At 42.2% G+C, this 20585-nt stretch overlaps 4 protein-coding genes across 5 annotated transcripts; 2 read left to right on the top strand and 2 right to left on the bottom strand.

Moving 5' to 3' along the window:
* Nucleotides 1–445: 445 nt before the first annotated feature.
* isg20l2 (interferon stimulated exonuclease gene 20-like 2) lies at nucleotides 446–4386 on the bottom strand. 2 transcript variants are annotated; one of them, XM_078790714.1, is made up of 4 exons: nucleotides 4363–4386; nucleotides 2834–3492; nucleotides 2452–2652; nucleotides 446–2379 (listed from the first exon to the last, which is right to left on the bottom strand). In XM_078790714.1, the coding sequence occupies exons 2-4, from the start codon at nucleotides 3446–3448 to the stop codon at nucleotides 2254–2256; spliced, it is 942 nt and encodes a 313-aa protein (XP_078646840.1). In that variant the 5' UTR covers nucleotides 3449–3492; nucleotides 4363–4386; the 3' UTR covers nucleotides 446–2253. The 2 variants fall into 2 exon arrangements, with proteins under 2 accessions (XP_078646840.1, XP_057909025.2); XM_058053042.2 differs by lacking the exon at nucleotides 4363–4386 and adding an exon at nucleotides 3846–3906.
* On the top strand, nucleotides 4017–9227 carry mettl25b (methyltransferase like 25B). Its single transcript, XM_058053039.2, has 8 exons — nucleotides 4017–4408; nucleotides 4478–4596; nucleotides 5069–5285; nucleotides 5360–5422; nucleotides 5503–5640; nucleotides 6656–7359; nucleotides 7533–7717; nucleotides 7784–9227. The coding sequence occupies exons 1-8, from the start codon at nucleotides 4298–4300 to the stop codon at nucleotides 7867–7869; spliced, it is 1623 nt and encodes a 540-aa protein (XP_057909022.2). The 5' UTR covers nucleotides 4017–4297; the 3' UTR covers nucleotides 7870–9227.
* A 137-nt stretch (nucleotides 9228–9364) lies between these two features.
* On the top strand, nucleotides 9365–17192 carry LOC131105175 (uncharacterized). The gene is made up of 11 exons (XM_058053037.2): nucleotides 9365–9863; nucleotides 10013–10360; nucleotides 10461–10808; nucleotides 13202–13552; nucleotides 13632–13649; nucleotides 13885–13948; nucleotides 14025–14068; nucleotides 14966–15116; nucleotides 15312–15425; nucleotides 16470–16537; nucleotides 16720–17192. Exons 1-11 carry the CDS (start codon nucleotides 9465–9467, stop codon nucleotides 16741–16743), a joined length of 1929 nt encoding a protein of 642 aa, XP_057909020.2. The 5' UTR covers nucleotides 9365–9464; the 3' UTR covers nucleotides 16744–17192.
* Nucleotides 16580–20583, bottom strand: sri (sorcin). The gene is made up of 8 exons (XM_058053044.2): nucleotides 20311–20583; nucleotides 19642–19689; nucleotides 19492–19561; nucleotides 19358–19401; nucleotides 19133–19280; nucleotides 18908–19021; nucleotides 18754–18812; nucleotides 16580–17654 (listed from the first exon to the last, which is right to left on the bottom strand). The coding sequence occupies exons 1-8, from the start codon at nucleotides 20365–20367 to the stop codon at nucleotides 17628–17630; spliced, it is 567 nt and encodes a 188-aa protein (XP_057909027.2). The 5' UTR covers nucleotides 20368–20583; the 3' UTR covers nucleotides 16580–17627.
* Nucleotides 20584–20585: the final 2 nt, after the last annotated feature.

The following is a 20585-nucleotide window of genomic DNA, read 5'->3' as shown; positions in this document are numbered from 1 at the left end:
CCCCATGAAAAACAAATCACCTCGGGCCCCCCTTCAGGCAACACCTCCTTGAGCTTTTCCCTTCAGGGGTCGCCACAGCAAATCAACCTCCTCCATCTGTCTCTCTCACACCAACTACCCTCATGTCCTCCTTCACTACATCCATAAACCTCCTCTTTGGTCTTCCTCTACACCTCCTACCTGGCAGCATCCTTCCACCAATATATTCACTATCTCACCTCTGGTCATGTCCCAACCATCTCAGTCTGGCCTCTCTGATCTTTATCTCCAAGGCCTCTAACATGTAATGTCCCTCTGATGTACACCTTCCTGATCCTATCCATCCTGGTCACTCCCATTGAGAACCTCAGCATCCTCATCTCTGCTACCTCCAGTTCTGCTCCCTGTCCTTTCCTCAGTGGCACTGTCTCTAGACCAAACAACATGGCTGGTCTCACCACAATTGTGTATACCTTTCCTTTAATTTTAGCTGAAACTCTCCCTTTAAGCAGCACCATATCTCTATAAATTTAACTGAGAGCTTCACATGCAAACGCCTTGCTGCTCCAGCTGTGTAATATTTATTGCTCGTACAGTCGCTGTGTAATTGTAACTATAAAATTCCAAAAGGTTTTTAACATTTATGAAAGACTATGAAAAATTGGTTTGGTTAGAATATTTCGGGTAGATTGGTAATGGTAATAGTTTTATTTCATTTGAACATGCATCAGATTACAATTGAATGCATCACATAATCAGTTCACAGTTCCACATGTCTAAAAGGAGTAGGAAGAAGCAAAGCTTATTAAATCCTACTCCTTCATCTGGCACTTTTACAATCAGTAACTGTTACATTTGTTCACTTCCTGCTTTCCTAATTTGGTTTAATTGTTTTTATTTGTATCACATATCTTTTTTGTTTTCTTTTTGTCCCGAAGTACAAGGTGATATGACCATACAATGAATAATGGCTACCATAGTAACTGTCAATATAGTGATATATGGGGCACATCATGACTGGTCCAAGAAATAAGGAGTTAGTATGTTCTCTGTAGGCGGCATTATGAATTATCCTTACTGACCTTTTTTGCAGTACATTTAGCGAGTGAAGATTGCTTTTATAGTTATTACTACCTATATTACTATTATTAAAACCTTCTGTATCGACTTAACGCTACTAAGGTTCCATTGCAATTGCAAGTCAGTTTTATTGCAAATGTTGATCCAAAACCGTTGAACATCAACAAGCTAGAAGGAGGCTTTGAGGTAGCATACAGTGGCTCCTCGATGCAGCAGCATAATCCAGGCTTTATTAAAGTGTAAAAATAGAACATTATTTATGGCCGTCTCAATGAATCGTCTTAGCTGCATGGCAAAAAATGTGCAACATGCACAAATTCCTCACTGTGGTTCATAAAAAGTGAATTAGACACATGTGGCTAATGGAAAATGTAAATTCTTAATCAGCTGCCCCAGCAGGTTGCTGCAATCCATATTGTATTATATGGTTACCTTTCCTGTCAAGCATTTCAAGTCATTAAGCTGGCTAGCAATTAATCTTCTATACTTTCCAACTTTGAGAATATCCAGTATTAGTAAGGATATTTTCTTCCCAAAGGTTGAACAGGGACGGGTTGAAGCATATAGGTCCACAGTGTGGATGCAGTGATACACTGTGACGGATTTTTTTTGCAACATGTAATAAGGCCTGGATGTTTTTCTTTTTAACTGGGCACTGGAAATATAAACATATTAATTTGCACATGTTCCTTTAGTTCCTTTTTTATTATTTTTTTTTCTGAAACCAGGTTTGAATCTTTGTCGATTAATTGTTACATGTCAGAATTCACTTTCTTGTTGTTTTGAAATGGTTTATCAATGTCTCATTTTTAAATAATTTTTTTACACACAAGTGAAACTGTCAGAGAACCATAAAAATTATTTTAAACCTTTGGTCGTTGTAAAATTACATAAAATACAAACAAGCAGAAGCATTTAGTGCTGCTCATTTATACATTTGTCTGATTTTGGGCTGTTGTTTTTTTTCCCCCTATCAGCTTTCTGAGGCAACAATGGAGACAAGGGAGGTGTTTGATGTGTGAGGTCACTTGTGCTGCAGGTCTGAAGACACGACCTCTGCTCCAGTGAAGAAGCATTTCACTGTGACAGCCTGAGTTCACACTGAGGTAACATTATGATGTTACTGACCACCTTTCCTCACAGCAGCAGTTTTAAACAGAATGTGATTGGGGGAAGTCCTTTTCAATGATCCAATCAGCTTCCACTGATGCTGACTGGCTCTCCTGAGGCCAGCATCTTCTCCCACTCATCCTCCACCACTTTGTAGAGCTCCATGGTGGCTTGAGCGTCTTCCACCGAGGAGTGACCTTGGCAGCCCATCTGAGGACACGCAGACATCACATTGGTCAACATTGGTCATCTTTCAGGCACATTCAAAAAGCAGTCTCCTACCTGGATGTCACGGTTGAAAATGGCCTTGATGAGCTTCTTCAGCGCGACACACTGATTCTCCCTGAAGCCCGCCTTTTCATTCAGCAGCGGGATGCGGGACGTGTCTCTGGTCATGGCGGGGGGGTGTGAATACTGAAGGACCTTGAAGTCGTTGTGCACGGCATGGCCGACCACCACCTTCCCCTTGAGAAGCTTCACTACCTGAAACCACAGCAAGCAATTACCAGAAGAGGGATGGGGATTATGAGCATGTAAACATGTGAAAGAACGTAACAAGCGCTAACTTTACCAGCATTGAAACAGATTGCTTAAATTGTATAGCATCATCAATATTTTTCATGTCTCACTATGCCAAGCAAATGGCTTGAGGTGTTTATCTCACCTCCTTTCTGGCTTGGTGGAAGGGCGTGGCATTCCAGAGGTCACAGGGTCGGATGCCGCTCCAGGGTGTGCGGTAATTGGTAACAGGCATTCTGGGTTTGACGTACTTGTCGTACACAATGTCGCCCTCATAGGTCACAATGCTGCAGCGTGCCAGCTGGCTGACACATCCTTTGGGGCCCGTGCCCACCATCTCACAGTCGATGGCAAGGAACTTGCTGGGCACTGCAGCTCCTGCGGTAACACTCAATGAAGGCTGATGGTGTGAGGAAGTCTGACATGATGGATGCTTATTGAATCTATTATTTTTGCCCTTGCTTTTTCTGAATTGATGCTCCCCGGAGGTTTCTTCATGCTGTTTGATATGCTTGTTGATATGTGACCTGATCAGTGCCTCTGCCTTTGATCCTGGTGAAGAAAGGGAATTCCGATCTGAAGCTTGCTTGCTCCTCCACTTCTGTCTGCGTTCTGTGAAGCTTTTCCCCGTTTTTCTCACCCGGCTCCTGGTTAATTTTCTTGTCTTGCTTTGAGATGCAGAAGACTCTCCAGAAAAGCACACATTGATCATAATGTCCGACATCTTTGTAGGAAGAATGGATGTGGGGTGCTTGGTCATATGTACCAGGTGGGTTACTCCAACTGTATTGCTCCCATTGAAACCTGTAATTCAGCCTGTATTATTTATAATGCTTACTATAATCATAATCATAATTTGATGAAATGTGACACTTTGGCCTGAATCTATCCAATCTAAATCGTATATCTTTAAACTTGAACCATTGTTGTTGTACCTGTGCTTCATTTAACGGTAACTTCTGAGGTTTGACGTCGATAAGCAGCATGTATTTAGGTAGCTAATGCTAAAAGACGATCACAACACTGACTTTACAAATATCAATTGCTGTATACGATACGAACTTAACTGCATTAAAAACAAGTGGTAGTACGAAGAGCAATTGGAAATACATAAAAGGTAAATATTCTTGTGTTTTGTTAAAACAAGTTACACAAACCTGCTGCCTGCACCATGCACCACCGACGAAGCCGCGCACTTCCACTTCCGGGTTATGCTGCCTTTAGTTAGTATCCGATCGGGAAAATGTTTTCCGGAAAGTATAAGTACAAATGTTTTATTGTAGGTCAACACACGAAACACACGCCAGCCATGTCATTTACCATTATATAAGAACATTTTGTAACAATTATACTTTTCGTACAATGTGTATAGTATGTGGCGAGAAGTCAGTTTGACGTTCCGATTTACAATGAGGACATGAACGCACCAGCACTCTTGCGATCTATTGAAACTTGACCAGCAAAAATACATACTCATTGCGAAGCGTGTCTGTAAAATGTGGCCGATCGGAGACGCGTGGGTTGTCATTTTGGACGTTTTTTAACACACATTCAGGCTCGATAAGAAGGGTAGCATTTTGGCTTTGGACTCGCATGACAACAGCACAACATGGGAGAAAATTCACAGCAAAGTCTTTCTTCAGACGAGCAAAAAGAGCTAGCCAAAAGACTCACCGCCTTTCTGTCCCAGTACAGATACTTATCGGAGTCGTACATAATTGTGAGTAACGCTAAATGGCCACAGCCTATGGCTAACTTCAATGGCTAACAATCTTACTTTGTCCAACAGGAATTCTTCGCTGAGGATTTATGGCACAAGTTACCCGGCAGCTGGCAGTCTGTGCTGCAGCAACTGTCCTACCCCCAGATTGCAGACCTGCTGCTGGATGCAGAACATAAACACAGGAGGTAAAATTAGATTATTAAAAGTCACAAAACGTACCTTTATTGGATGTTCACTTGTCTGTATTGGCTGTGAGATCCCCCAAACACCATCTTTTTCATTGCTCTTTTCTCTTACACAGCGTCGGTGGGAGTGTTTCTGGCTTCCCAACATGCCTTGCGACATTTGTTTTCCAAAACGTTGCTAAAGTTACATGCATGGAGTTTATTATTCCCATACTAGTAGTAGTTGCCTTGTGTGTACTTACCTGTCACATGTTGTGCTGTAATTGTAGTTAGTGGTCTGCATCGTGAGCCCCTTGAGCTCACTGCAAGTGAGTTTGGAGCAATATGTATAAATATTAAGACAAAATGTGCAGACCACACTAAACTGTGATGTCAAGTAGGGGTCCACAAAACCTTGTGGGCCATGGGTTTGAGACCCCTGCTCTAAAATGAAATAAATATGACGTCATAAATACAATCATATCCTCTTCAGGTATCCATGCATGTGGCCGCTGTCCCTTTTGGCTTTCCGGGCCACAGCCCACGCACTCACCTTTCCCAGACACTCCTGGCGGGGCCGAAATAACGTGGGTGGTTCGGCGAAACCTCGCGAGTTCCATGACAACCAGAACCAGAGCTCCTTGCTGGCCCACATTTTCCGGAAGCATGTCAAGCCGAAGAAGCAGCACGAGATTCGCGAGCTGGGGATGGTACTGAAGAGCCGTTTGTCCACATTCACTGACTGTCCGCTACATTAATTTATTTGGTTGTGTTTGAATCTCAGCTTGTCAAACAACTTTGTGAACACACTGAGTGCAAGCAAGTCGTGGATGTCGGCTCTGGACAGGTAGCAGTGACTTTCATTCTTTTTTAAAAATATAGAAAAATCTGTTTGTCATATGAGGCACTAATCAACACTCATTACAGGGTCATTTGACTCGCTTCCTGTCGTTTGGACTTGGTTTGTCTGTGACCGCCATTGAGGCTGAGCCCGCCCTGGTTGCCACGGCAACCAAGTTTGATGGACAGTTGCTACTGGCCCTGGAGAAGGAAAAACACAAACAGGTATGTGATTTACCAAAACTTGTTTCCAGCGCGCTTTCTTGTCAAATTATGGACACCTATATATTTTTCCCACAAGACTGCTATCTGTCTGTGGCAATGAGGCTGGGTGAGCGTAATTACATTTTCTAATTTGCATATCTGATGCATTTGTAGGAGAGAGGCATACTGTGGGAAAATAAACGTGAGTGGAAAAAAAACAGGAAAAGCACAACAAATGTGTGGAGCAGAATATCACAGCAGGACCCACTGCTTGTTGAGAAGGGTGATGTGTGCTGTCTTGTCGGATTATCACAGATCATATTTTTGTCAGTGACAGTTGTGGTTACTTAGCAAAACACTGCCTCACAGAGGCAGAGAATTGCAAGTCACACACTCAGCCCCTGCCAAGTCACTTTTAGTGACTATGCTGTAGCACAATGAAGCCTTAAGACCAGGGGTCTCAAACTCAATTTACTCAATTAATTTATTAAAAACTGAAAAAATAAAAAAACATCTTCAATAAAAAGATGAAAAAATAAATAAAGAAAACAAATAAATCAATCAGTAATAAATAAATAAAATAATAAAACATCAAATAAGAAAAACATAAGAAACCACATATAGTTGGTGGGTAGAGAAATTATTTTTTTCCAGAATCAAATTAACTAACTAAATTACTAACTACTAATTACTAACTAAATTACTATTATTTAATCTTTAACATGAACATTAATGAAACTTAACCATTTTACCCAATTAGCAAATTAGCATCGTGACATCTGGGCGCAGCGTCGTAATTTGCAAAATTGCGTCAATTGTGTCCGGTGTGCACACAGCTTTAAGCTGTCATTTCTGGGTACATGATACCATGCAGCATCCACATCAAACTCGCGCGGTTAAGCTTTCATATCAAGGTGGGGGCCTCAAACTCGCATCCCGTGGGCCACATTTTGCCCGCGGGCTGCGAGTTTGTGACCCCTGCTTAAGACCCAATGACTGCGTGTTAGCCTGCTAAAAACTCATTTGTTTTCATCAGATTTATTCCTCTGAGCTGCCATCATCAGAGGCGCGTCCTCGCCATATGACAGGTTGGGTCGATCCCAAGGCATCATGGGAGGTTTTCGTCAAGCAGCTGGGTGAAGACCGCCATGTTGGGGAAGGTCACATTGTTCCAATAGGACACTGCAAAAAAAGACTGCGGCCGTCGCCATGCTGCGCCTCATATGACTCGAAATCAACAAGTCTTACTGAAGATGAGTCTTGTAACTCAAAATGCATCCAACAAGGACGTCCAGGCTTTGTCCTGACTGGTCTACACGCCTGCGGGGACCTCAGCTCCACACTCCTCCGCCATTTTGTCAAGTGTCCACACATCCACGCTATCACCTCTGTGGCGTGCTGCTACATGAAACTCACCACCAAAGAGCAGCCCGCCCCTCCAGGCGTGGTCGCACCGCCAGTTCCACCAACCTCAGATGGAGATTCCTTCCCCTCGGATTTTGGCTACCCCATGAGTGAGCATGTGCGGGGGTTGCCGGGACACGAGCTGTCGTACAAGGCGCGGGAGGGGGCGTGTCACGCAGTGGAGCACTACATTGACAGGCTGAGAGAGGAGAGCGCGCTGCTGCGAACACACTGCTACCGCGCCATGCTGGAGACCTTCATCACAGACGCCAGGCCACAGTTGCGTAGGGCAGGAATCCAGACGGTGAAGAAAGCCCACTTGTTGACCTTTACTGAGTAAGTGAACAGTCTGGGCACAATGTCGATCAAACTTTGTCACTGTCAGCTTGCATTTGGACCACTTGATCCAGGTGGGGGTGGGGGAAAAAGCAATCTATAGGATTGGAGTGGAACAAAGATGATGTTGAAGGAATTTAAAAGTGACATATTTACTTAATTGTGTGACTCAGGTATGCCAAGTTGGGTCTGGCCCGGGTTGGCCTGCCCCCCTCCTTGCCTCTTGACCCGGTGCGTGTGGAGGCCATGCTGGAGCAGCAAGGGAGAGTGGTTGTCTACTTCAGCTTGGCTCTGCTGCTGGCGCCTGTGGTGGAGACGCTGGTGCTGCTGGACCGCATGATCTACCTACAGGAGAACGGTGAGCCGTCCCAACCAGGAGATCCATGAGCCTAATATCCAACTAAACCCTACCGTGTCTCCACAGGTGTGGACAGCCAGCTGCTGCCTCTTCTTGACCCTAATCTTTCCCCAAGAAACTTTGTCCTTGTGGCTCTGAAGACTGGAGGGTAGAAAAAAGATTAATGTTTTTGTATTTTTTTCCACTTTGGTGGTATAAGTCACCTTTTTAGTCTGAAATATTGCTATTTTTTACAGATTAGGCCTGCTTTTTAGAGGTTTTATGCTCAGCTTCACTGCAATGCATCATAGCTTATGTGCAAAATGTGGCTCATTTCAGAATAAGTGAAACAACAACCCAGAAAATGTGAGAAAAGTAAAGCAAAAAGACATAATAAAAAAAAAAGATAAAATGTTGAGACTAATAAGTAAAAACACAAGGACTTGTCTTTAGAGATATGTGTAACTTTTTTAAATATATTATAAATATCAAAGGACCGCTGGACAGCCCTGTCGTAAATAGACAAAACCATGTAGATTTTTCAAGTACAAGCTGAACGATTAATGCTGATACCCCTATTGAAAAGACAGGATTTTAAGAAATGCTGCAAATGTTGGAGAGACAGTATGAATTGCCTGTGATATTTTTTTCATGTTGAAAGATTCATTTATTCATTTTCGACCACTTATCCTCACGAGGGTCGCGGGGATGCTGGCGCCTATCCCAGCTGTCTTTGGCCGAGATACACCCTGGACTGGATGCCAGCCAATCACAGGGCACATATAGACAAACAACCATTCACACTCACATTCATACCTATGGACAATTTGGAGTCGTCAATTAAGCTAGCATGTTTTTGGAATGTGGGAGGAAACCGGAGTCGCCGGAGAAAACCCACACACGCATGGGGAAAACATGGAAACTCCACACAGAGATGGCAGAAGGTGGAATTGAACTCAGGTCTCCTAGCTGTGAGGCCTGCATGGCGGCGAGTGGTTAGCGTGCAGGCCTCACAGCTAGGAGACCTGAGTTGATTGAAAGATTACATTGCAAATATTAGGATCCATTATTTTCTATGCTGCTTATCCTCACTAGGGTTGCCGGTATGCTGTAGCCTATCCCAGCTGTCTTCGGGCGAGAGGTGGGGTACACCCTGGACTGGTGGTGATCCATTATTTATTATTATATATTATCATAACAGTGGTTTATTTGGTAATTTAGCATCAGTTTGCAGGACGATAAACATTACAAAATGTTGTTTTGTGACTCGGTTAAACAAAAAAGGTTGTTTCTCCAGTCACATTTTTTCATTGTACTTTTTGTCAAATGAATGTTAAAACCTCTTTCTTGTGGACCAATTGTCACATACCGTCTCATCTCATGAGTTTTGGGTGTTTTGTGAAGTACTACAATGTTTGCATTCCTATTTCTAAATGAATTGTTTCAAGACTAGTAAATAGTGAATTTAAAAAATGAAAATTGTGTGTTTTTTAATGATGTAGCTGAGGGAAGTGGAAAGTTAAAAAGTTTAATGTTACAACCAAGTGCTGTGTTTTATCTGACAATATCCCCATTTCCCAAAACAGACACACACAGAATGCACATGATCCCGAGCAGATGTTGATGATGTAGACAGGTTGAAGTCCACCACCAGAGCAGTTGTTGAACAACAATATTTGACAAAGCAGCCATGTTTGCAGACTTTGGATTCCTGAGCCCCTGAGGAGAGGCGCTCCTCCAAATTTTCAGAAAATTGTTCTAGAAGGCCATGCAGCGTTCGGTCCTTGCGGTGTTGGCTTTGCTGCTTTGTCCCCATGAGACACACGGTGCCAGAGACGAGCTCCCCAGCTGCAAGCCGCTGACGACCTCCTACTGCCAAAATGTGGGCTACAGCACCAGCCGTCACCCTGGTGGAGTCCAAGGCTTCAACCTGCAGCAGTTGAGTCAGGTCGTGGAGACGGCCTGCTCGCCCCAAGTGGCTGTACTTGTGTGTCGCCTGGCATTCCCAGAATGTGGCAGCAGCGCAGAAGACGACGCCCGCATGAAGCCGTGCCGAGCTTTCTGCGAGACGGTCAAGTCCGAGTGTGAGGCCACCCTTAAAGCCAAGCGCCTGACCTGGCCCAGCAAGCTGCAGTGTAACACTCTACCCGAGTCCAACTGTGTGCTTGTGAGTCACCATCATGGTAACTGATTATTGATTGATCATTGATTTTAATCAGAATTTTTTTTCACTGAAGAAATGATGATTGTATTGTTCTCATTGGAACCCTAATGTAATAATAATGTTGATATTTCTATGTTTGTGTGCTTCAACAGCAATCTGATACAAGCCCAACATGTCAGAGTATCACAGTCCCTTTGTGTAAAGACCTCCCGTACACCCAGACTATCATGCCAAACTCTCTGGGCCATAGGAGCCAGGAGCACGCGGGTCTGGAAGTGCACCAGTTCTTTCCACTGGTCCAAGTTCAGTGCTCGCCTCAGCTGAAACCCTTCCTGTGCTCCGTCTACGTTCCGGAGTGCATGGCCGGAAAGCCCCGGGCCCCTTGCAGAACTCAGTGTGAAGAGGCTCGGTCCGGCTGTGAGTCGCTGATGAAACAGTACGGTTTCCAGTGGCCAAACAGTCTCAGGTGTGAAGATTTTTCAACATATTCATGTGAGCAGGTAAGATGAAACCTAAATCTCCAATCTGTAATATTTTCAACTGACTGCAATGATGAAGAATGTACAGGTTTCCTATATTTTGATGCTTGTCTCCATGCAGGATCCTGATTCAGCAGAATCGTGTCAGAGCATCACACTCCCTTTTTGCAAAGATCTCCCTTACACTGAAACCATCATGCCCAACGTTCTGGGCCACAAGACTCAGGTGGAGGCCGGCCTCTACTTGAATACCTTCTATGCGCTGCTCCACACAGACTGCTCCCCTCACCTGAAGTATTTCCTGTGCTCCGTCTTCACTCCCGAGTGTGTGGCGGGAAAAGCCAGGCCTCCCTGCAGAACTTTGTGTGAGCAGGCCCGGTCAAGCTGCGAGCCTGTGCTGAAGCAGTTTGGGTTAAGTTGGCCGAAAGCGCTCGGATGTGACGACTTTACCACGGCATCATGTCAGCACGTACGTTTAAAAGGCAGCAAGTTGCAACATTTGTCCCGATAGTGCTAGGTGCCGGGAGACTTACGTATTTGTTGTTGTTTGCTCATCATTTGTAGTATAACATCAATAATAATAATAACAAGTTTGAATATATACACTCTAAAAAGTATTTCAGAGTATCTGTTGACACCACTTGATTTAATACATAAATGCAATGTTAAAAAATATAATTGATTTTGATCAACTTTCTAAGTTGCTAACTTTATTTTTTAAGTTATGTTCAAATAACTTAATAAAACAATAATAAAATAATAATTAATAATTAATTAAATAATAGTTATTTGTTAATAAACAAATAACTTAATTTTGCATGTCATATACACTCAAATTTTATTGTTGGTAAGCTTAAAACAAAATTCAAGTTGCTTGGTAACATAATACACACACACACACACACACACACATATATACAGTGAAGAAAATAAGTATTTGAACACCCTGCTATTTTGCTATTTCTCCCACTTAGAAATCATGGAGGGGTCTGAAATTTTCATCGTAGGTGCATGTCCACTGTGAGAGAGATAAACTAAAAAGAAAAATCCAGAAATCACAATGCATGATTTTTTAACAATTTATTTGTGTGATACAGCTGCAAATAAGTATTTGAACACCTGTGTATCATCTAGAATTCTGACCCTGAAAGACCTGTTAGTCTGCCCATTAGAAGTCCACCTGCACTCCATGTATCATCCTGAATCAGATGCACCTGTTTGAGGTCGTTAGCTGCATAAAGACACCTGTCCACCCCATACAATCAGTAAGACTTTAACTTGTAACATGGCGAAGACCAAAGAGCTGTCCAAAGACACCAGAGACAAAATTGTACACCTCCACAAGGCTGGAAAGGGCTACGGAGCAATTACCAAGCAGCTTGGTGAAAAAAGGTCCACTGTTGGAGCTATCATTAGAAAATGGAAGAAGCTAAACATGACGGTCAATCTCAATCGGAGTGGAGCCCCATGCAAGATATCACCTCGTGGGGTCTCAATGATTCTAAGAAAGGTGAGGAATCAGCCCAGAACTACATGACAGGACTTGGTCAATGACCTGAAAAGAGCTGGGACCACCGTTTCCAAGGTTACTGTAGGTAATACACTAAGACGTCATGATGTGAAATCATGCATGGCACGAAAGGTTCCCCTGCTTAAACCAGCACATGTCAAGGCCCGTCTTAAGTTTGCATATGACCATTTGGATGATACAGAGGAGTCATGGGAGAAAGTTTTATGGTCAGATGAGACCAAAATAGAACTTTTTGGTCATAATTCCAATAAGCGTGTTTGGAGGAAGAAGAATGAAGAGTACAATCCGAAGAACACCATCCCTACTGTGAAGCATGGGGGTGGTAGCATCATGCTTTGGGGGTGTTTTTCTGCACATGGGACAGGACGAGTGCACTGCATTAAAGAGAGGATGACTGGGGCCGTGTATTGTGAGATTTTGGGGAACAACCTCCTTCCCTCTGTCAGAGCATTGAAGATGGGTCGTGGCTGGGTCTTCCAACACGACAACGACCCGAAGCACACAGCCAGGAAAACCAAGGAGTGGCTCCGTAAGAAGCATATCAAGGTTCTAGCATGGCCCAGCCAGTCTCCAGACCTGAACCCAATCGAAAATCTTTGGAGGGAGCTCAAACTCCGTGTTTCTCAGCGACAGCCCAGAAACCTGACTGATCTAGAGAAGATCTGTGTGGAGGAGTGGGCCAAGATCCCTCCTGCAGTGTGTGCAAACCTGGTGAAAAACTACAGGAAACGTTTGACCTCTGTAATAGCAAACAAAGGCTACTGTACCAAATATTAACATTCATTTTCTCAGGTGTTCAAATACTTATTTGCAGCTGTATCACACAAATAAATTGTTAAAAAATCATGCATTGTGATTTCTGGATTTTTCTTTTTAGTTTATCTCTCTCACAGTGGACATGCACCTACGATGAAAATTTCAGACCCCTCCATGATTTCTAAGTGGGAGAAATAGCAAAATAGCAGGGTGTTCAAATACTTATTTTCTTCACTGTATATAGAGGAAAAAGAGGAAAAGCTAATTCGTGCAATGCAATATTGTTTGTTGGTTCAAAGCAATTTCAAATTAAGTTGTCATAACTAAGAAAGACTAATGGAAATTGTTGCATTGATTTTTTTTGTTGAGGCTAAACATTTATTTTTTGAGTGTAGTAATCATATTGAAGGTAACCACCTGGAGGCCACAGCACCATTAGCATTGCCTATATTGCCTAATGGGCCAGCTGGCTTTGCTAATGCTAATGCTGTTCCTTCAGTGTCTCAAGATGCTGAAAATGTGTTTAGTTTATGCACCTCGTCACATGCACCTGTGACTTTTGTATGTAATTGCAGTACGCCGTGGCCAGCGGTGGCACCTGTGAGCCCCTCACCATTCAAATGTGTCAGGGTCTGTCCTACAACCAAACCATCACACCCAACCTGCTGGGCCACACCAGCCAGCGAGAGGCCGCCCTCAAGATGTCTTTCTTCAACGTGATCATACAAGACGCATGCTCAGCCGACATCCGCCCCTTCTTGTGTATGGCCTACGCCCCCCAGTGCGTAGCAGGCCACATGAGGCGGCCCTGTAAGTCGTTCTGCAAAAAGGCCCAGAAGAGCTGCGAGGGTCCGATGAGCCGTTATGGGATCTCCTGGCCGGCAGAGCTGAACTGCGAAGCGTTCCCTCAGGACACGTGTATCACTGTAGGTTGAACACTGCTGGTGTTTGGTTTGTTCTTTTAACTTCCTGCTTTATCGTTCCATCTTCTCCTGTCTTTTACAGGGCGAAAGCAGTCCAGAGGTATATGCAAATACACACTCACAGGCCATAACAATCGGTACACTTGAGTTATTATATTTCTATATATTTATATTTTTTAATGATGTATTTTTTTATATTATTATTATTTCAATATTTTCTTTTCCATCACTGCTTAATCTATATCTGACATCTATTTGTGCATTGTGCAGCCTCTATTTGCTCCCATGATTCAGGGAAATTTCCTTACGTTTCTGTGTGTTCCTGCTGACAAAAGATGCTGAAAGCTGACGGTGTTCTGGCCAAGCTACAGGCTGGAGGGTACTCTGTTCGTGGCAAATGTCAGTCAGTTATCAGTTAATACTTTGACCTTTTTTTTTTTTACACTCACCATGGTGTTTATCTTCCCAAACGTAGTGCTGAGTCTCAGGACGGCCCGCCTGCTGGTGAAACTCGCTGATGTATCCTTTACGGTGTCCTTTGGGTTTTCTCCGGGTACTCCGGTTTCCTCCCACATTCCAAAAACATGCTAGGTTAATTGGTGACTCCAAATTGTCCATAGGTATGAATGTGAGTGTGAATGGTTGTTTGTCTATATGTGCCCTGTGATTGGCTGGCGTACCCTGCCTCTCGCCCGAAGACAGCTGGGATAGGCTCCAGTACACCTGCGACCCTCATGAGGATAACGGTAGAAAATGAATCAATGTTTACATTTCCTCCCATTGTTTGACGCGTTTGGCCAATGAAAAAAAACAACAAAAAAAGCATCTTTTTTTACTTAATATTTAAATATGCTACTAACGGGACATTATTTTTCCTCATAATATTACAATGTAATTTTGTAAAGTTACAACTTTTTCATTTTAATATTGTGACCTTATTTTTTTTTTTAATGACTGCAGATTTCCCTATGTTTGCTACTTTTTCAAAAAGTTTTCTTGTTGAATTATATGTTTCGAACCAGGCTCTACATGTATTTCCTATACATTTCTGACGACCTGCCACAAATACATTTGGACTGCCACAAATAGATTTGGTGCTACTGTTTCTCATAGACACACTATAATGGGACTCTATAAGAACTCTATAAAGTAGATGGCATCGTAGCGCTGCTTCTTAACACATCTCATATACACCCGGTCTGTCAGAGAATATGAAGAGCACTCGAGCTTTTTTGTATGAAAATACTTTTTGTCTTCGGCATCATGTGTCATTGTTATTATACAAATTAGATGATGACATTGTATATCCACTGCCACCAATAGATTGCAGTCCTGTGTGAAACACTGCCATACAGAGAAACCATTATTTTATATTCGTCGGTGTGTGTGATGACTTCCTTGAGCCAAAACACTCAGGCAGACAAATCTGGAGACCTGAATGTGGTGGAATTCTTCAAATTGGAGCATTATGTGGCTATTATCAGGAGAGAATATGTGGAAAGCTACGAGAGGGAGACGCCACCTTCTGTCACGCAAGCTCAAATGAGAAAGGCTCTGACTGCATGGGGTGAGCTCTTCCTCCCCCATCAAAAAAATGAGTAGTATTAAGTCATCATAAAAGTTGGGATTTGCTGGTAAAATGTAAGCAGCTCAAGTAATGACACTTGGGGAATGCCTTTTTTTTTTTTTTACTTTACAGGTCATATTATGTTAAACCAATCTTCCCTGTGTCACCTTTGGTTTTATTGTGTCCATCACACAGAATTTGACCTGGATAAGGAAACCTTTGAGACGCTGTGGCTGGAATACAGCAGCCAAAACAAGATTGAGTATGATGAGTTTGTCACTTTGCTGACGAAACTTCAGATCTTCAAAGGTAACACCGCAAACTTTTGAATAAAACAAGATCAGTCTCAATTTATTTCACTGATAGGTTTTCTACACTACTCACAAAAAGTTAGGGATATTGTACTTTTGGGTGAAATTTCCAAAATGCAGTACAGTGATACCTTGCCACTTAACTCTTCAAATTTTGTGGCTTCACAAAAATATGTTAATTAATAAATCATGCTGTTTTGTGGTTGAATACGTCCTATTGTTCATCCAAAAATATGCATATTGAAGCAAGTTTCATATATTTTCTTCCTAAATTAAGCATCCTCAAGTATGAAAATACAAACATAAGGCATTCAGAAAACTCAGATGTTGTAATGATACGTTGTATTCCACACCGGTCACTAGTTGTCAGTAATGTTACTGTAATATTGACTTGATTGTCGGAACGACAGTTACAATAATCCCAAAAACTCAGAGGTAAATGTGACTATAGGGGTGTTATTTCATGTCTAGAGGTCTCCAATGTTAAAAAGCTGTATTTAGAAGGTCATAAACACGTTTTCTATGCCCGAACTACCGTACTTAAATATTCAATTTAAAAATAAGGAATGCTACTTTACAGAATTTCACTTATCGATATCAGGTCTGGAACAAATTAACCGCGTTGAAAGAGTGATTACTGTATATTACTGTCCTGTTTTACAGGTGATCTCTATTTCAACCTATAAACCTTTCAATGCACACATCAAACTGTCTAATGTTTTGATACTTTTTGCACAACTTGTGGCAAAATTCAAAACCTGATTTTTTTTGAAGGCATAGAGTATGCCTTTCTATGACTCTTTTAGTTTCTATGTTGCAACCTGCTATTGACCCTCTACCCTATGAGAACAGAAGACTGGCAAGGGACTGTTGATCAACTATTAGGTATGGTCTTGGTCTCAGCAAAAATGAAATTTCACCTAAAAGCAGAACATCCCTAACTTTTTGTGAGTACTGCAGTGCGTGTTGCTGTAAGCTGTAAGCTTTTCAACACTTTGTATATACACCAACGCTGAATATTCCCAAACACTTCCCACCTCAGATCGCTTCCGGTCTCACCTCCTCAGTTTGCCGTGTGACTGCCAAGTGGCCAGCTTCTCCTTCAAACAGGTGCGTTTATTTACTCACCAGCCACTTCATTAGGTACAACAGCACAATCCAACACTTGAGCTCTATGAAAGAATCAGCCTCTGCACACACAATAATGCTGAGTTATGAGAGAGCTGAATTAAATGTTTTATTGTATTATGACACCCCTTTACCTTCCATTCCATCACCTGTTACCTTTTCAGTTCATCAAGTCTGCTGTCGTGTGAGGACCAAACAGGATATCATGAAAAGACGTGTGAGGACCAAACTTTATTAGCACCTTTCCTCTTATTTCTTTTTATCTGTCTTACACAATTAAATGAGTATACAGTATATAGTGAATATGATAAACATGGTGTGTAAATTGATAAAATATAGTTTAAGTGCTACGGTTAGCTCAGTGACTTGTATGAAAATGTTACCTGGAATGACACAAATATTCCTGACATAGTGGAAACCCTGACGTTAAACACGTGCTGGTTGGCCTCCTTTTTGTTTGGATTTAGAAACTTTGTTTTCTCTCATTTCTCTCTAATCTCTAATTTCCAGGGTCAAACAGTCACCATCACTAAACCTGTATTAACTATTGTAGCAATTTAACTTGGATAGTGGATAGTGTGAAAAGAAGTTAACAGCTGAATAAAGAACAATTAAAGAAAAATGACATGCTGCCCTAGACTGGAGTTGACTTCATGTTAAAATGTTTAAAATATGCCTTAGGCACTTAAGCAAAGCAAGACTGTCACCTAGTGGGCTTTAAATACAATACACCCTTTAGTGCCATAAAAAAGGATTTTTTTCATGCTAATTGTTTGCTGTTATGCTACTTACGTCAGCTCCTGCTTGGTAAAGTTAATTGGTGTATATAATTCATATTTAATTACTACTGTACTGAGCAGCCTGTTCTGTGGTTACCATCACTTTTTTCCTGGTCCCTTGAGTGGTGATATCAAAAAGCCAACAGAGGAAGCAAAACATACGCTTTAGATGCTCACTGAGCTGAGAAGTATTTGCAGATGTTTCATGTTGGACTGTTGGAGGTTCTACTGTATAGACATCTTCACAATAAGCATAGTGGACTCAGGAAGGTTGGAATCCCGCTCGTCCTTCCTCACATGCTCATTGTCACCTGTATGAACTGGACAGGCAGACGAGATTTTATTCCACAAAAATGTGGAAAAAAAATAATGCCAGCATATTCTGCGAAGGTCAAATCAAGGCAATTTGACTCTTCTTGAATGTTGAAGTTTGTGTCTGAATGCCTATTGCCTAACACATAGGGTTAAGCCTAAATTACACAGTGAATAGTGAACGTATCATCACCAGAACAACAGTGCAGGGACAACTGCAGTGACACTTCTCTTGTATTACAACCGTTCACTGGCAATGTTGGACGTGCTTGGGTGTCCAAAGTGCGGCCCATGGCAAATTATGTATACATATTTAATAGACCGGGCTGCATGGCAGTTGAGTGGTTAGCGCGCAGGCCTCACAGCGAGGAGATCCGAGTTCAATTCCACCCTCGGCCATGTCTGTGTGGAGTTTGCATATTCTCCTTGTGCATGCGTGGGTTTTCTCCGGGTTCTACAGGTTTCCTCCCACATTCCAAAAACATGCTAGGCAACTCCAAATTGTCCATAGGTATGAATGCGAGTGTGAATGGTTGTTTGTCTATATGTGCCCTGTGATTGGCTGGCGACCAGTCCAGGGTGTACCCCGCCTCTCACCCGAAGACAGCTGGGATAGGCTCCAGCAACCCTCGTGAGGATAAGCGGTAGGAAGTAGATGGATGGATGAATTTAATAGACCTCAGTATTGAGGCCTTTGTCCTTCCCTGTCCAAAAATGTGAATGTGTCGTCACTGATGTCTTCCCCGAGTGCAGCTGTTGTTTCTGTCTCCAGACTTGATGTGTTTGGCAAACAAATCTACTTTACAGGTTTTGATCATAACCCATGTGTCGTCAACATATCTCAAGTAGTGGCAAGTTAATTTCTGTAAAGGATTCCGGTGCTTTTCAGTAACAGTGAGGAGTGAGTGTACAGTTCTATCCTGCAAACTGGAGTCTTCTGTCAATTGTTCCTTATTATTCCTTAGTAACCAGGGGGACACACCCACTAGTGACAGAAATAAGGAATCTCCACATTTTAGAACTGAAGAGGCCAAGCAAGAAGCGTCCAACTGCCTCGATTCAACCATGACTTGGAAGAAAGAACCTACACATACATCCTGTACTTACATCATCATACTGAAAAGTGGCGTTGCCATTTTGAGACGTATCTCTACGCCGGAAATGATCTGAAAACAAACACTTGTCAAATACCCGTCTCGGGCTAACAAAATACAAACACAAATTAAGCCCAAACATTTGATGTGTTTTTCATCTGACTCACCCGTCAATGCACGGAGTCGAACGCAACAGCACACAAAATCATCAAAGGAGATCTTTCCATTGGTGCTGTACCGCTTCATGATGGCATTCATGGCATTAGGGCTCAGATTGTAACCTGCACACAAATCCACATTGTGAATATTATTATTATTATTATTATTATTATTATTATTATTATAAGGAAGGGCCACAGTAAATGACGCTGATCAATGTCGTGTGATCATACCCATAGAGGAGAGGGCCTGATGCATCTCTTGAGCCTCCACTGTACCACTTTGATCGCGGTCATAAGATAAAAAGCTAGTTTTCCAGGCATTGAGAGCCTGCCACAGCTCCCTGAACTCAGGGAAGCCCATGGAGCCGGACATGTCTCTCTGACGCATGCTGTCAAGGAACCTTGATATGCATTTTAAAGAGTCTTTACATCAGCTTTGAAAAAATGGAAGGATACGTCCAGCATGTTGATCATCAGTCTGCAGGTCTCCATGTTGAAGGCTGTGTTAGAAAGCGACAACCCCAGTCAACCAGACATATTCAGAACATGTGCACAATGACAGATACTGTTTATTGTTTGGATGCTGTTACGTTTATAACTGCCGGAGATGCCAGACTGAGTGAGGCATCGCTGCAGCTCGTCTGCTGAGATCTGGCCATCCTGAAGAAGAGATGTGCATAATGTCATGACAATTATGATTAATGTAGTACTACTGTAAATCAACATGCAACATCTAATACCTGCCCGGCCACAGCTGCAAAGTATCCATAAAGTGGATCCTGTTGTTGCTGAGACACAAGAAACATATGCATGAATTTTCCAGTTTGGATAAAGACACACATTTCACTCCATAATATGATCCATAACTTAGCATTGCACTGATTCTGGGCACCTATATTTCATGGAGGTTCAGTTTTGCATGTGAAATATGTCAACACTTTACAGAAACTTGTGCAAGTCCTGTCCACATCACATCTTCAGTTAGGTCATCTTTTGCATATATAATAACTAATGTAAGACATAGAACCAGTACGGATTTACATAAAGTATTTGCAGAATTATGGAAATCTATTCTTTTCGGCTTTAATGACCTTCACCTTATGTAACTCCTTCGTTACTGCACAAGGTGTGTCAAATAGACCCAAAGATCAAATGCAGTTCATCAATAAGAAATGAGCCAATGAGGCAAATAAAGCTGTAATTGACGCTACAGGTATGTTTTGATAGAACAGCATGGCTACATTTCTAGATAATACTTGATCATGTTTAAAAGCTAAGTAAATAATCATGAAATAAAACCACACAGTGCATATTTGAATCTAATCTAGCCCCACTTCCGCGCCTCTCAAACAGGAAAAGCACCCCCGGACAGAAGCACTTTCCAACCAACACTTCCTCGCTTTTCTTACCATTCCTGGAAATCCAGCACCTTGGGGACGGGGACCACCGTATCCTGGATAAGCCATTTCAATGTACTTTACCACGAGTTATTAACAATGTGGACGTTGGTGAAGAATAAGGTTTTTCTTGCTCCTCCCTCTTCTAAGAGGGCGTGTCAGGGATTACTCAAGATAAGAGTGAGGCCGTCTAAATATTATGATTTAAAAAACTATTAAGTGTGTTATAATATGAATAGTCGACCATATGTAGGATATAAATTAAAAATGTTTTATGTAATGTAATG

Source organism: Doryrhamphus excisus, linkage group LG5 (assembly GCF_037039965.1).
Source record: "Doryrhamphus excisus strain RoL-2023G ecotype Guam linkage group LG5, RoL_Dexc_Guam_v1.1, whole genome shotgun sequence".
Taxonomy (NCBI): Eukaryota; Metazoa; Chordata; class Actinopteri; order Syngnathiformes; family Syngnathidae; genus Doryrhamphus; species Doryrhamphus excisus.
Note: the sequence above shows the minus strand (reverse complement) of the source record. Positions and strands in the feature narration are given on the sequence as shown.